The sequence below is a fragment of the Carassius carassius genome, chromosome 27 (genome assembly GCF_963082965.1).
Source record: "Carassius carassius chromosome 27, fCarCar2.1, whole genome shotgun sequence".
NCBI classification, from domain to species: domain Eukaryota; kingdom Metazoa; phylum Chordata; class Actinopteri; order Cypriniformes; family Cyprinidae; genus Carassius; species Carassius carassius.
The window spans coordinates 26,230,375-26,245,813 of NC_081781.1; the positions used below are offsets into that span (position 1 = coordinate 26,230,375).

Genomic DNA, 15,439 nt, shown 5'->3' on the forward strand with positions numbered 1-15,439 from the left:
GAACCAGTTCAGACACTTGGTTCGGATATCACAAAATGGCATGTGTTTTGAAATCTCACAACAGACCAGAAGACAATGCTGAATAAAGTCGTAGTTTTTGCCATTTTTGGACCAAAATGTATTTTCGATGTTTCAAAAAAATTCTAACTGACCCTCTGATGTCACAGACTACTTTGATGATGTTTTTATTACCTTTCTGGACATGGACAGTATACTGTGCACACAGTTTCAATGGAGGGACAGAGAGCTCTCGGACTAAATCTAAAATATCTTAAACTGTGTTCTGAAGGTGAACGGAGGCCTCACAGGTTTGGAATGACATGAGGGTGAGTTATTAATGACATAATTTTGATTATTGGGTGAACTAACCCTTTAAGGCATCCTTGATAAATAAAAGTATTAATTTCTATAATCCTCACCCAGCCCAAAAAATCTCTTTTGAATAGTATAGTACAATGTTACAAAAGATTTTTATTTCAGGTAAATGCTGTCCTTTGGATCTTTCTATTTGTTAAAGAAAAATGTTATATTTGATAATAATAATAATAATAATAAATGTTACTTAACGCAAATCAGTATATTAATAAATAATAGGGAATAAATTACATTTTAAAATATATTTAAATAGAAAGCAGTTATTTTAAATAGTAATAATGTTACAATATTAGTGCTTTTGCTGCATTTTGGATCAAATAAATGCAGGCTTTGAGCAGAAGAGACTTCTTTAAAAACATTAAAAATATTACTTTTCAAAATCTTTTGACTGGTAGTGTATATCCATAAAAAAATGCATTCACATCTCACGTACAAACAATACTCTTTCATTAGTACGTGCATGTTTTTAACTGAAAAAATGTAATGTTTTCCATGTTTATATTAAAAAATACAGTCCTGGAAACGCAGTCCTAGACACTGTAATTGAATGTGTAAAATTAATTACCTCAAAGAACTTCTGTATGACATAGTTCCCAAAGACATCGGTCATGAGTTGGTAAGCAGCCTGTAGGATCTCCCCAAAAACCATCTGCCTCTCTGCAGGAGTTGCACGTTCCAACTTTTGCTGAATAAACCTGGATGTTGAAAAAATGACCTTACATTTAAAAACTAAAATGTAAAATATTTAACTTTATTTTAAAACTGCTATTTTTACTGTGTTTCCAGACACGCAATCTAAAATATTTCAAATGCTATCAAAAGTGTCAAAAAAATAAAATAAAAAATAAATTTGTTATATGAAAAACATTTACAACACAGTTAATAAGCAGATATAGGATATACTGATATAGACATTTTTAAAAAAGGCAGAAATTGTAAAATGTGCAAGACTGACTTAAAATGAACACAGGTATTAAAAACAACTAATTATATTTCTAGGTATTAAGGTAATCTTCCCCATTTTTCATTACTGGAAAACTGAATAATAATAAAAAAAATAAAATTAACATCCAAGATTTAAAAAATCCTGCAATTGTATAAACTAGGAGGAGCTGGGACCTGGATCCGTGCTGGTCTTGAGAGAACTCCACCATATGTCCAGGCAGGTCTCGCAGCTGCAGGCTGGGAAATCGGTTATTCCGGAAGTCCTCTAGTAAGCGGCTACGTCCTGAAGGCATGACATCTGAGCGGCTGTAGCGGGCTCGTGGTGGGGGAAAGAGCTGACTGCTAGAGCTAAAAAGACTGGAGGTACTGCCTGAACTCCTGTATTTGGCTTCTGCTCCTGGTGCAGCCGAAATATAACGACCACTGCCATTGGTCAAACCACCTGAGAAGAGCAGGAGAGAGATGAAAACAGGATTTTGAGTTTAAAGTTTTCTTTGCTCATATAGTTCCTCCTGCTAAACATGTGCACCACACCCCTGGCAGGCATCCCCCATACTTTGAAAACCAGTGCACTAAATAAACCAAACCAAACTAAGCTCGGAGACTTTTCAGGAGGCTAAAAACATTCTCACATAGCTTTTAAAATGGAGCAGGACATTTTACCTTAGTTTGGGTATGCTTGGTGTGAAAATTGTTTTCATTTAACCCAAAATAATAATAATAAAAAAAAAGAAAGACTGATCTATAATAGTAAACTGGATTGCTCATGACATCATAAAAGTGAAGCTACAGCTAGATGATAATCATCTAGCTGGCAGACCGAGGTGCAAGAGACCGAAGGGACATGTGCGTCCATGTCAGGACGAGTGACCATCCCGACCATCGAGTACCAAGGTCTGTCGGTGTTCCAACTTAATGTAGAGGGCCTTACCATCGCCAAAATGGAAGTCATCTACCATCTTGCTGACTCCCACAAAGTAGCAGCCGTCCTCCTCCAGGAGACACACTGTGACAGTGATAACATCCTCAAACTGCCCGGTTTCCAGCTTGCTGGGTCTACCCACAGCAAACAGCATGGACTTGCAACCTTTGTAAGGAACAACCTTAGTTGGACAGCCACTGGCCAATCTCCACCAGGCTCGAGTATCGAATGGCTGTCCACTAAGGTGCAGACCACAACGGTTGTCAATGTCTACAAGCCCCCACCATCAATGCTGACCATGACATCACTTCCACCGGCACCTGCACCCGCCATCTATGCAGGGGACTTTAACTGCCAACACATAGACTGGGGTTACAGTCATACTACACCAAATGGAGAGACATTAAGCCAATGGGCCTCCAGTGCCAATGCGTTGCTACTGTTCGACCCCAAAGAACCTCCAAGCTTCTTTTCAGCACGCTGGAACACCCACACCAACCCGGACTTGGCTTTCGCTGTGTGGCACACGGCTCAAAAGCCAGAGAGACGTGTCTTGGATAGGTTCCCCCGCTCACATCACCGACCGTCCATCATAAAGGTCCCATCCCTGGTGAAGCCAGTTGCAGGGAAACCCGTCAGGAGATGGAACTTTCGTAAGGCAAAATTGGCAGTCATTCACTGAGGAGACAGAAAAGACATCATCCTGTCTCCCAGACCCAGACAACGCCGACGTGGACGCTGGGTATGCAGCCTACTGCAGAGTACTCTTTGGGGCAGCAAGGAAAACCATCCCCCGTGGCTTTAACTCAAACTACATCCCGGGCTGGGATGGAGAGTGCAGCCACCTCCTGCATGTCCACCAGCAGGCAAGCTCCAGGGAGGAAGTGAAAGAATCTGCAACGGTACTTCTGCAGAAGCTAGATGCCACCCGAAGGTCAAGGTGGACAGAAGTAGTTCAGTCAATTGACTTCACCCACTCCAGCCGTAAGGCGTGGCGGACAATAAACCAGCTGACAGGTAGAACACCATCAACCTCCTGGTTCCCAATGACAAAAAATGCCATCGCATCCCAGCTCCTTAAGAACAGCTGTTTCCCTGATGCTGATAAGAACTTTGCCCGCACAACATCACACCAGGTGACTTCCCTGTGTAGAGCAGCTAGTGTGGACGCCAACTTGTCAGGGGAATTTACAACAGCTGAACTCCAGACTGCCTTGAGTAAGACCAAACAAGGGAAATAGCCCTTCCAAAACCAAACAAACCTGCTGAAGACCCCAAATCCTACCGACCCATCTCACTGCTCTGCGTCCCATTCAAAACCCTGGAGAGGCTGATCTATAATCGTATCGAGCCAATAGTGGACCCTCAGCTCCCACGGGAACAAGCTGGCTTCCGGCGCGGTCGGTCAACGGTTGACCAGGTGACACTGCTCACCCAAGACATTGAGGACAGCTTTCAGGAAAAACAGAAGGCTGGAGTAGTGTTGCTTGATCTCACAGCCGCTTACGATACCGTCTGGCACCGCGGACTCCACCTAAAGCTACTAAAGATCATTCCCGACCGTCACATGGTGAAGTTCATCATTGAGATGGTGACGAACCGCAGCTTCACCTTAAAGACCAGTGACGGTCAATGCAGCAGGCTTAGAAGGCTGAGGAATGGTGTTCCGCCAGGGTTCTGTCCTCGCACCGATGTTATTCAATATCTACATCCACGACTTACCGGAAACAACATCCCGGAAATATGGTTACGCTGACGACCTGGCCATTATGACGAGACGACAAACATGGGAGCAGATGCAGGCCAGCCTAAACCAGGACATGGACACCTTGGCAGCCTACCTGCGTGAGTGGCGTTTACAGCTCAGCATCGGCAAGACAGTTGCAGCAGCTTACCACCTGAACAACAGTGAGGCCAGACGGGAACTGGACATATTCGTTAATAACAAGCGCCTTGAGTTCCAGCAAGCCCTACGGTACATTGGCGTACGCCTAGATAGATCTCTAACATTCAACCAACACCTTGAAGAAGTGACGGCCAAAGTGTCATCAAGGGTCGCAATAATTAGACGTCTCGCTGGTACTAGCTGGGGTGCAACCGCCAAGGTGCTTCGAATATCAACAGTAGCTCTCGTCTTCTCCACAGCTGAATACTGTGCCCCAGCCTGGTGCAGAAGCCCACACGCCAGGAAAGTCGACATTGCCGTAAACACCGCCCTTCGGACTATAACTGGCTGCCTGAAATCTACCCCTGTCTACCATCTGCCAACACTAGCGGGAATTGCCCCGGCCGGCCTCCGACGAGAGGCTGCTACCCTCGCTCTTGCAAGGAAAGCCCAAAGATACAACTGGCATATCCTGCACAATACCACCACAACAGCACTGCCTCCTCATAGACTGAAGTCCCGCCACCCGTACAACAAGGCGGCACAAGACCTGCTCAGGTCCATCCCTGGGGACCTGTCTACAGAGGCATGGCTCGCGGCAGCCTGGAAGCAGGAGTGGGAGTCAGCAGGGCCCTCACGAATCCACCGTTACATCTATGACCCTGGAGGCGCTCTTGAAGGAGAGGATCTGCCACGCCGGCAATGGACTCTGCTAAACCGCCTGCGAACTGGGGTTGGACGTTACAAAGCATCGATGAGGAAGTGGGGCCTGGAGGACAGAGCAGTGTGTGAGTGTGGGGAGCCAGAGCAGACCGCTGAGCACATAATCACCACCTGTCCACTGTATAAACCACCGTCGGAGGCCGGCCTCTTCGACGTGGGACCTGAGATGAGAACGTGGCTGAGTTCTACTGAGCTGGACATTTGATGACGACACACGAAAGAAAGAGAGAGTGAAGCTACCAGACCATCATATTGAGATTCCTAATATTCCAATACATTCTATTGCATTAATCGGGAATCATAGGACTTTAATGAATACATCACATAACGAGTCAGCGTTTTTATATCTGTATCGAAATAAATTTATTTTGTGTTGGGTCACCTTTCATATGTTGGCAAGTGCACAGCAGTAGGGCTGCAACTAAAGATTATTTTGATAATCGATTAATCTGTCGATTATTTTTTACGATTAATCGATTAATCGGTTTATGTACTTATATTTTAGTTTTTTCCATTTTTTACCCAAGTAAATTATTAATAAATGGTCTTTATCATTCAGCATAAATTTAAGAGATTTTAACCATTTTGCACTGTCATATCCTCATCAAAAATATACCTGGAGTTGTTTTATTGTGTTAGTAATCCTTTGTCGAACTCTTCTGCAATCAGAACACTGACCCATACTCTAGCAAATTTCACAAGGAGATTTCAAATAATGTTTTCACCATGGCAGTCCTTAGAGCTCCTAAAGTAGTTTAACATCCTGAACAAAGCTTATTAAGGAATCTTTCAGAACATATTTTCACGAAGAATAAGGATAAAACAGAATAAAATTGCAGTGCATTGTATTTTATTATTTACTGGGAAAAAGCTTTATAGCTTTTGCTGTGAAATTGTAAACAATCCTTCAAAAAAAGTGCCAATGGCATGAAACCTGAATGGAACTCACAATTTAAAGTAAAATCCACCAGAAGGTTGTCCAAAAAAAAAAAATAGGACACACATAAAAAACCTGCTGTGTGAAAAAGAGCAGTGAATAATACTTAGAAAAAAAAGTGCATTTCAAATATCTACATTTACCTCTCTCATTCAGTCATAATTAGGCTGCACGACTGAATTTTGAACTGGTAAACGACAAACTGATCACAGAACATGTTTGTAAAGCTTTAAATGTTAACTGTTAAAAAGCAATGTTATCAGCTTTTACGACTAAACATTTGCAAACAACATTGTACTGGAGAATCTGCACAAATGAAAGTCTTAGGGGCCGTTCACAAATCGCGCCTAAAAACGCGTGGAAAACGCTAGGCGCACCGCTCTCTCCTCCTTTCCCAAGCGCTCGGGCAGAAGCGCCCCTGAGGCGTCTGCCTTTGTTAAGCAACCATGACGTGCTCTCTCCTTGAAGACGCGGAAATTTCAGCAAAGGATAAATGGATTTGCAGCTCAAAAAATCGCTTGCAGTAGCTCTGCTACTAAATTTATTTCAAAATGGAAATCCATATACAACTATGATCAGCTGTTCTTTTCATCTTGACTGAGCTTTTAACGTTGTTACGGGAAAGGATGAAGCTAATTGGTTAGTTCTTGTCACATGACCCACGGTGCGGTTGCGGCATTCTGAAAAGTTTAAATGTTTTTAACTCTATGCGGTGCGGTGTTGGAAATAACGAACTTGAGCGCGCAAAAGACGCGATATGTGAACGTCCCCTTATACAGTGCAGTAGTGCAGAGTTTACAGGTTACTCTTCTTTTTTAAAGGCTCAATGTAAAGTACTCCCACATCACGCTGAATGCTGCAGACATAGACATCATATGATGTCTACGGCTGCAGAGACGCTGTTCGGGAAGCACGTGACATAAAACAAGGCCAGCTATTGGCTATTCGCTACTTCTCCTGTTGTACTGGCTGAGTAAAACCTCCAGTGGCTCATTACTGCCACACTTTGGTCACCGCAGATTTGAAATATGCACGAAATGAGCCGCTTACGGCAAATAAAAGTTATTTAGCAACGAATCGATGACTAAATTAGTTGACAACTATTTTAATAATCGATTAAATCGATTCGTTGTTTCAGCTCTACACAGCAGACACACACTTTCACAATTTCAATAAATCACTTATCCTGCCCAAAAAGACCATAAACACTGCAGATCACATCTAAAGTAAAAAATTATTTATGTACACTTATTATTACAAAGTTATATTATAAAAACAATATCCTGTGTGATTTATGCACTTCAGATCAGGCAGTTTTAGGTCAAGGTTTTGGCTGTCAGTCAATGTTGCCCTCTGTCAGTAGGGAATAGTCAAATGGCCGCTCGAGCACTTCCGGTGGCTTCACAGTTTAATAGCGGTTTAAATCGCAATGAGCAATACAGTCATTATAAAGACCAGGGAAACAAACTCTGATTTGGATAAATCAGTTGAACTAAGAAATCATACCTAGATGAAGGCTGGATGGGGACCCATGGGAGGAAGGCAGAGAGGGTGGAGGTGTCAAAGGGGAGTGACCGGGCGTCAGTCCAATGGGGCTGGGGGAGGAAGAGTATCCTAGGCTGTTGTAAAAAGATTGTCCAATGGGCGTCAAGCTACTACCACCACCACGCTTATACAGGTCAGAGCTGGCCAAAAGGGAGTCCCGACGGGTTGCGCTGCTGCTAGTGCAACCTGACACTGTAGGAGTACAAGAGTACAGAAGTACAAAAAAAAAAAAAAAGGAGAGAAAGATGAGATTAACTGATCACAACTGATGAAATGGATCTGCTATGACAACCTAATCCATGCGTCTCAAACTCTATTCAGTCAGTTTATTCACCTAAAGCAAGGGAATCAATTTCAGAAGCTCAGATATTCAATTCCTGCCCACTCCACGTCACATCAGGAAAATCTAAGACCAATTTCATAGCTCATTATCAGGGTCAATTCTAGAGTTGGATGATTACAAAGGCACACATCTCCCAAAGAATTTCAAGAAGATACTTCAAAACAGCATCAAAACATTCAATTCTGGTTATTTTGGGAGTAAATTCGTTAGGGATTTTTCAATCTCATTTTAAAACTTCTTATTTTCACCTTACATTTAACATTATTTTGTTCGTTATCTGGCTCGGCTCGGTGTTCATCTTCAGTTCTCTCTTCACAGCAGTTCAGTCAGTGTACTGTTTGAGTAAATGAATTACTCTGGGATATTGGTTTGTTTTAACTCAGAGGGAGTGTCAGTCACATTATAAAAAGTTAACAGCTTAAGTCATTTGTGGATCAATGCTTATTGGAGACGTGAACCGTTTCAAACAATTCAGTTCGATTTGGTGAAATAGTTCAAGAAGATGCGGTTACATCGAATGGCTCTGATATCTCTTTAGTGGTTCAAGATAAAATATAATTCCTTTGGGGTAAATCTTATCTTTGGCATTTATTCAATTAATCTATTAATATGTTTTATATATATATAGGTCCTTTTTATTCCTGTCTCTATAAAATATGAACTTTTGTCATATAGCTCCGGTTGACTGCTCACTGACAACATCAGTCATTCCTCCATGTTGAATGAGTGACTCCTAGCAGGCTCCTGATTGGGGCTCCTGACAGCGCTCCTGTGATTAGAAGTACATCTCCAGCACGTGCGTTCAGATCAGGATTGCCAGGTTCTCAAAACTACTCCAAAACTAGTCCAATTGTGTTTCCAGGAGGGCAACGTGCGCTAAGCTGCTGTTGGATCACAACACAGGAATCGCTGGCACAATCAGAACTCGTTACAATTACTGAAGGAGGGACTTCATAGAAGAAGGAAGACATCAGCCCGTTTTTATGACCGTGAAAACAGCGGTATACAGATAAGTAAATTGTGTGAAAAATACTGTTTTCTTTTACACGCGAAACATAAACACGTTATATTGCACACTGTAAACACAATGAAAGCTTAAAAAAAAAAACCTTTTTCCTTTTCAACTAGATTGTGAAATAGTTGATATTCTAATTCTCAAATATGAAAGCAAATGTATTTTGCGATTTAAATAGCTTTATAATGATCATGTTAGTTCTAAGTGCATGTGTAAATGCCACGCAGTGATAGTCAAGAGTACAAGATGCAAATTTGTCACAAGCCACAAAACAAATACCCATGCTCCTGATGATATATTTAGGTTTTATGAAGCGAATCAATTGGTCTGTGCAAGAGAATCATGGAATGATGCAACATACACCCAAAAATATTATTAAAACACCTAATAATGTTGTGAAATATGTATGTTTTTAATTAATTTTAATGCATACAATGTTAATAAACTAGTCTTTAGTAGCCCATCTTTTTACATAATAATGTTCAGTTTCTAGAACAAACCATTAGTTTCTCTTTATAATCATGTAACCTTTATAACCTGTAACCGAATAGAGCGTCTGGTGCGAATTATTTCAATGTCAATGCAAAGGCGCGTTTGCGTGCGTCTGGAGGTCTCGCAGCACGAATGAGGCGTTTAGCGCAGTGCGGAAGACGCAAATTGAGCGTTTCGCACGATACGGGTGTTAAGTGCTTTTTGTGCATTTAAGCGTTTGACATGAAATTCACGTCTGCTGCCTGAGTTGAAAAATTTGAACTTTGGCGTCAATTGTCACCGCGTTAACCAATCAGAAGCCTGCTAGGAGTCACTCATTCAACACGGAGGAATGACTGATGTTGTCAGTGAGCAGTAAACCGGAGCTATATGACAAAAGTTCGTATTTTTATAGAGACAGGAATAAAAAGGACCTATACATATAAAACATATTAATAGATTAATTGAATAAAGGCCAAAGATAAGAAACGTTTCTTTTTACCCCAAAGGAATAATATTTTATCTTGAACCACTAAAGAGACATCAGAGCCAGCGGCAAATCTCAGAAGGTCTAGCCGAGGTGAGGCTGCTCTCAGCGGATACATGATCACTGAGCTCCCGCTGATCGCATGGAGCTCATCTCCGAAACCGGCGAAACACATTTTTAAATAAACGCTGTCTTTCTAAATAAACTGCATATTTGAGTTTAAAACAACTTCATTCTCGCTTGAATTTCACGTGCGAATGAAGCGAATGATCTTAAAATGTTCAAGCGTCAAACTAGACACAGTAAACGCGAATTTGACGCTCTATTCGCGTTTGGTGTGAACACAGCATTATGTTGACACGCGGTGAAAACCATCTCAGGCTAAGTAGTACACACTGATGTGACAATCAAAATAGAACATAAAAAAGGGTCAGTTTGATGTGCTTATTTAACTTTGTTAACAGTCAATCATGGATGCAAAAGCAAATGATGCAAATGCTGCAACAAACCTGAGGAGCCAAAGGCACCAAGTGCAGAGCCTAGCCCAACACCTAGAGATCCACCAGTGCTGCTGAAACCCAGAGAGGTGCTAGGAGGTGCCGTGCTTGTATGAGAGAATAGTGAGCTACTCTGGGAGCTGGGTGCCACTGAGCCAGAGCCATAGAAAGAGTTGGAGAGCAGGCCACTAGAGGGTGGAGGTGGGTGCTGCTGAGGTTGAGGCTGCTGGGGCTGTTGGGGCTGTTGGCAACCCATGGTCCGGTACAAACCATTAACAGGACCAGACATGTTGTTACCTGAACCTGATGCAGCTGCAGCTAGACAACAGAGGATGGTAAGAAGTCAAAGGAGGAGGAAAATGTAATGAAACTAAAATGTAAACCAGTTTGGTCAACAGAATAATGATAAAAAAAATACATTATTAAATACATTATTTAGTCTCATAAAGGTTTTTAGTTCAAAAAGAACACAAAAGACAAGCATATTCACCAGCTTGTGCAGCTGCTGGGTTGATGAGGAGTGGGGTTTGGACCAGTCGGACAGGTCCACCCAGGCCAGTGCGAGCTCCAGGGCCCATAACCAGTGCTCCAGTCTGATCATAGTAAGCAGCTGGTGCTAGAACTTGGTAACCTGATCAAAGCATAACAAACGGGTCTGAATCAGTGTTTTTAAAATGTTCAGGGTTCCCTCTCCTTTTGACCAAATAAAATATTTTAATAAATTACTATTAGTTGTTGATTACTAAATTTTTTTTGGGGGGGGGGGGGTTCACTATTTAGGAGAAATCACGTAATTGTGAAATCTACAGACAAAAAAAGTTCAAATTAACTAAAGACATTAAAGGGTTAGTTCACCCGAGAATGAAAATTCATCCATCTTCTACTCATCCTAGAACCATCCTAGGTGTATGTGACTTTCTTCTTGTGGAATAATCCAACCGGAGTTATATTAAATATTGTCGTTGCTCTTCCAAGCCTTTCAATGGGGGAAAGTAGCTGTATGTTGTCAACAGTTCAGAAGACGTGTAATAAAGTGTGCGCACATCCCTCACACAGCTCCGGGGATTGAATAGTTTCCTGTAGTGAATCCATGCATTTCTGTAAGATAAATATCCAGATTTCAAACGTAATAAACACTTTTTCTCACTTCTGCTGACTGTAGGGAATGGAAAGACGTGCAGACGGATGTCGTAGTTCGTCAGCGCTTCGTGGTTAGTGACGAGCCTGGAGAGAGAACAAATCAAAACGCTGGTCACAAATTAGAAGCGTAAAACGAGGATTTGTAAATAAAAACGTTGGAGGGTTTCAAAATAAGCCAAGAGGAGTTTGGTTTTCCTTTGCTAAAGTAAGAAAACCTTGTTTCCTTTGCTCTGTCACAGTGTCTGGTCTGTGTTTTCCTGGGTGTCCACTAGTGGACTCACTTCCCCATAGGCACCCCACTGCAGGCACTACATTTCCCACAAAGCCTTGTCCCTTCATCACGGTTAATTGCACACCTGTTAATTGCACTCAGCTGTCTTCAATTTCATCGTCATCACCTGTCCTTATATACCGGTCTGTTTTGTATCTGTGTCATGGAGTCCTTATTTTCCGTCACCCGGTTTTCTCGCGTTCCCTTGTGTTTTCAAGTTTCTAGTTTCTTGTTTCCGGACTGCTCTTCTTGTTATTGACCTCTTGCCTGTTTTTGTTTTTGGATTTTGGATTACCCCATTAAACGCACTGGTGGTCTTCTTGTTTTTTCACTTCCTGTCTCTTTTTCCCTCTATGGACCTGGCCCTCTGTCCCTCCCTCTGGTCCTCCGCCGGTCCACCTCCCTCCTGGTCTCTGTGTTCCTTGGTTTGTTTTGTGTTCGATGGAGCATCTGGTAGCTGCTCCTTAGAGAGGGGGGGGGGGGGGGGTGATGTCACAGTGTCTGGTCTGTGTTTCCCTGGGTGTCCACTAGTGGTCTCACTTTCCCATAGGCACCCCACTGAAGGCACTACATTTCCCACAAAGCCTTGTCCCTTCATCACTGTTAATTGCACACCTGTTAATTACAATCAGCTGTCTTCACTTTCATCGTCATCACCTGTCCTTATATACCGGTCTGTTTTGTATCTGTGTCATGGAGTCCTTATTTTCCGTCACCCGATTTTCTCGCGTTCCCTTGTGTTTTCAAGTTTCTTGTTTCCAGAGTGCTCTTCTTGATATCAACCTCTTGCCTGTTTTTGTTTTTGGATTTTGGATTACCCCATTAAACGCACTGCAATTGGATCTCTCGTTTCCTGTGATCAATAGTTACATGCTCCTACATTTTCCAGAGGCATGCGCCCGATGCATATGTCTTCTATCTTCCGCCTGCATGTCCCACAGCCAGCAGATGTTAGAAAAAAAGTGTTTATTACATTTGAAATTTGGATATTAACTCTCATATCACGCGTCCTGTGACAAATTTGCCGCATCTGCGCATGGAAGTTATCAGTCTTAATGTTCTGCAAAATCAGTCAACTGTGAAAATCAATAGTAGATTTAATTTAAAGTCCAACAGTTTAACACTAATATTGGACATAAACACGTTAAATATGCAGTATTCAAAACAGGTAAGTTCATATATTTGGAGTAAAGTTCAAATGAACCGATGCATCAGTCATAAAGAGCTCCGGACTGCGCGCCATATGACGAACCTGACGCACCACCACAGAAACAAGAATGAGAGGCATTCTAACCTAACTGTGATATTAAACTCAGTTAGTGAGGGCTCGTTTAAAATATTGCACACATATAAGCCATTCAGATTACTTGTTTAAGTGCAATGAAAAACCTTATATCTGCAGACGATGTACGTCTGTTTGTGGATTGAGATTTCTTCACTGGCTACAGGCTCTAATCCTCATTTGCGTTCACACACTGTGAAATGCAGTGCTGAATTGAAATAGCTGGGCAGTTTGATAGCTCAGATAGAATTATAATAGGTTGCCTCATAACCTGCGGTTCGGATTGGGGCAGGTAAAGAAATTTTACTTTATTTGCAGGGCGGGCCAAATCATTTCATAAAAGCGGGTCCCGCGGGTTGGAAAAAAACCTGACCCGTGCATCACTACCCCCATGAGCCATGTGAGGGACGTTTTATTACAGATGTGCACACTTTTTTTATTCACTTCTTCTAAACTGTTGACAACAAACACCCGTTAAACCCACTGAAAGGCTCGGAAGAGCAAGGACAATTTTTAATACACCTCTGATTGGATTATTCTGAAAGAAGTCACATACATCTAGGATGCTTCAGTGTGCCTGTAGCTTTCTATATTTCTGTTTCATCATGAGATAGAAAGTCTAAGGCCTTCAAGCCGAAGGGTTAACTCATCTGATCTGCGGCCTGTTATGCATCAAACTAAGATTGCTGTAAAGAAACAAAAAGCACTGCCATCAAGTTAGCATTTTTTACATTAGCTCACTAATAATTTTTAATCAATGACTTAACAACAATCAATCTGGATTTTATGTTTCTAAACTAAACATGGCTTGAAGCCAGCTGCAGTGCAACAGATCTCAACGAAACATACCCTCCTAACTTTTTTTTATGATTTTATGAGTGTCTTCAGGACTGTTAGTATCCTCACAATTATATTCCTTCTTAGTGAAAAATGGTATCTGTGAGGATTTCCAGTCACGATTTAGATCGTATCATAGTACTGAGACAGCTCTCCTTAGAGTTACAAATTACCTGCTCTTATCATCTGATCGTGGTTGTATTTCTCTATTAGTGCTATTGGATCTTAGTGCTGCGTTCGACACTATTGACCACAACATTCTTTTGCATAGACTAGAAAACTTTGTTGGCATTAATGGAAGTGCATTAGCACGGTTTAAATCATACTTATATGACTGCCATCAATTCATAGCAGTGAATAAAGAGGTATCACATAGATCAGTGGTTTTCAACCTATACACACCTCAACAATAACATAATAACATCATTTCATATAATTAAATAAAAAATTTTATTAAACTGTAACTATCCACTATTCGAGCTTGTGAATTGGTTTAAGAATAAATCACCAATTTATATTTTTGCTGCATATGCTACAGAACAACAAGTTCAAACATGCATAAATGGCTCAACATAAATGCTGTCAACATGTTCCCTCCTGACTGCTTGCTCCGGTGACTGTCTACCCGCTGCCGAGCTGGATCTGGTTTTCCCGTTTTGCTGAGCGGTGCCAGCCTGAGTTATTTTCTGTTAATTTCAAGTCCATTCTAGGGCTGTGTGATTATAGAAATCGTCATAAAATCACGATTTGAGCGTGCGCCATTTCTAAATCGCTTTATAGCACTATTTTCCGCGGCCCTGACCTCCCGCAGTATGGTATCCAATCCAGTCAGAACGCAACGCCCCTAGTGCGGGAACAGAACAGACTGGGCATATGCCTAACTCCATGTTCAAATACTGTCTGTGATGCATCTTTTTTCCGAGCCCATGTTAATGGATCAGAGCGTTCACACTGCACGCGGTAAAAGGCTAGAAATAAAAACGAGCGAAAATAATTATCTAGCACATGAGCATGGAGAGAGTTGTGAGTGCACAGGACGCAGTTTAAGTGAGAGGAGACACGTTTTGAGTCTGCACACTCTCTCTGCGTGAGAAAAGCGTGTATCTGAGCAAGCACATCTGGATTTATTACAGAGCAAAGGAAATCTGCGTCGCTGCTGTAACTGCTGCTTCTGCACCACTTACACATACTGTATACACACTGCAAACGGAGTACCTGTGAACCTGTATAATGTATCACAAATCTATTTCAACACCTGAGGCACCGCTACAATTAATGAGCTCTATGAACAATGCATGGCAAAAAAGAAAAAAATTCTTCAAAGAAATATTTTGACTTATGTATGTTCTAGAGACGTTACAACTTTTTGATAAAGCTCTAATTGTTTTTCTTTTGTAAAAATGTTTCAAATTCATCGTGAATATATTTATCACTGTAAAGCATATCTATGTGTGTCAAAATTGTGATTAAAATCGAAATCGCAAAATTGATCAAAGAAATCGCGATAGGTGTTTTTTTTTTTTTCTTTTGTCCATATCGCAAAGATTTTAATTATAGGACCTAAAAACTCTGCATGTAATAACATAGAATGCTGTCTAAGACTTGATGGCTGCTCTGTCAATTCATCGTCATCAGTTAGGAACCTAGGTGTGCTATTAGATAGCAATCTTTCCTTAGAAAGCCACATTTCTAGCATTTGTAAAACTGCATTTTTCAATCTCAAAAATATATTTAAATTACGGCCAATGCTCTCAATGTCAAATG

The 15,439-nt window shown here is 41.5% G+C and overlaps 1 protein-coding gene across 9 annotated transcripts in view; it reads right to left on the minus strand.

Moving 5' to 3' along the window:
- LOC132107082 (pumilio homolog 2-like) overlaps positions 1-15,439 on the minus strand; it is a 131,858-nt gene that overhangs the window by 41,584 nt on the left and 74,835 nt on the right. For all 9 annotated transcript variants that reach the window (XM_059513270.1, XM_059513267.1, XM_059513264.1 and 6 more), the window contains exons 12-16: positions 10,624-10,776; positions 10,158-10,457; positions 7,294-7,524; positions 1,495-1,762; positions 941-1,070 (exon numbers count right to left, since the gene is read on the minus strand). In XM_059513270.1, the coding sequence (XP_059369253.1) occupies positions 941-1,070; positions 1,495-1,762; positions 7,294-7,524; positions 10,158-10,457; positions 10,624-10,776 (1,082 nt within the window). The remainder of the gene's footprint in view (positions 1-940; positions 1,071-1,494; positions 1,763-7,293; positions 7,525-10,157; positions 10,458-10,623; positions 10,777-15,439) is intronic.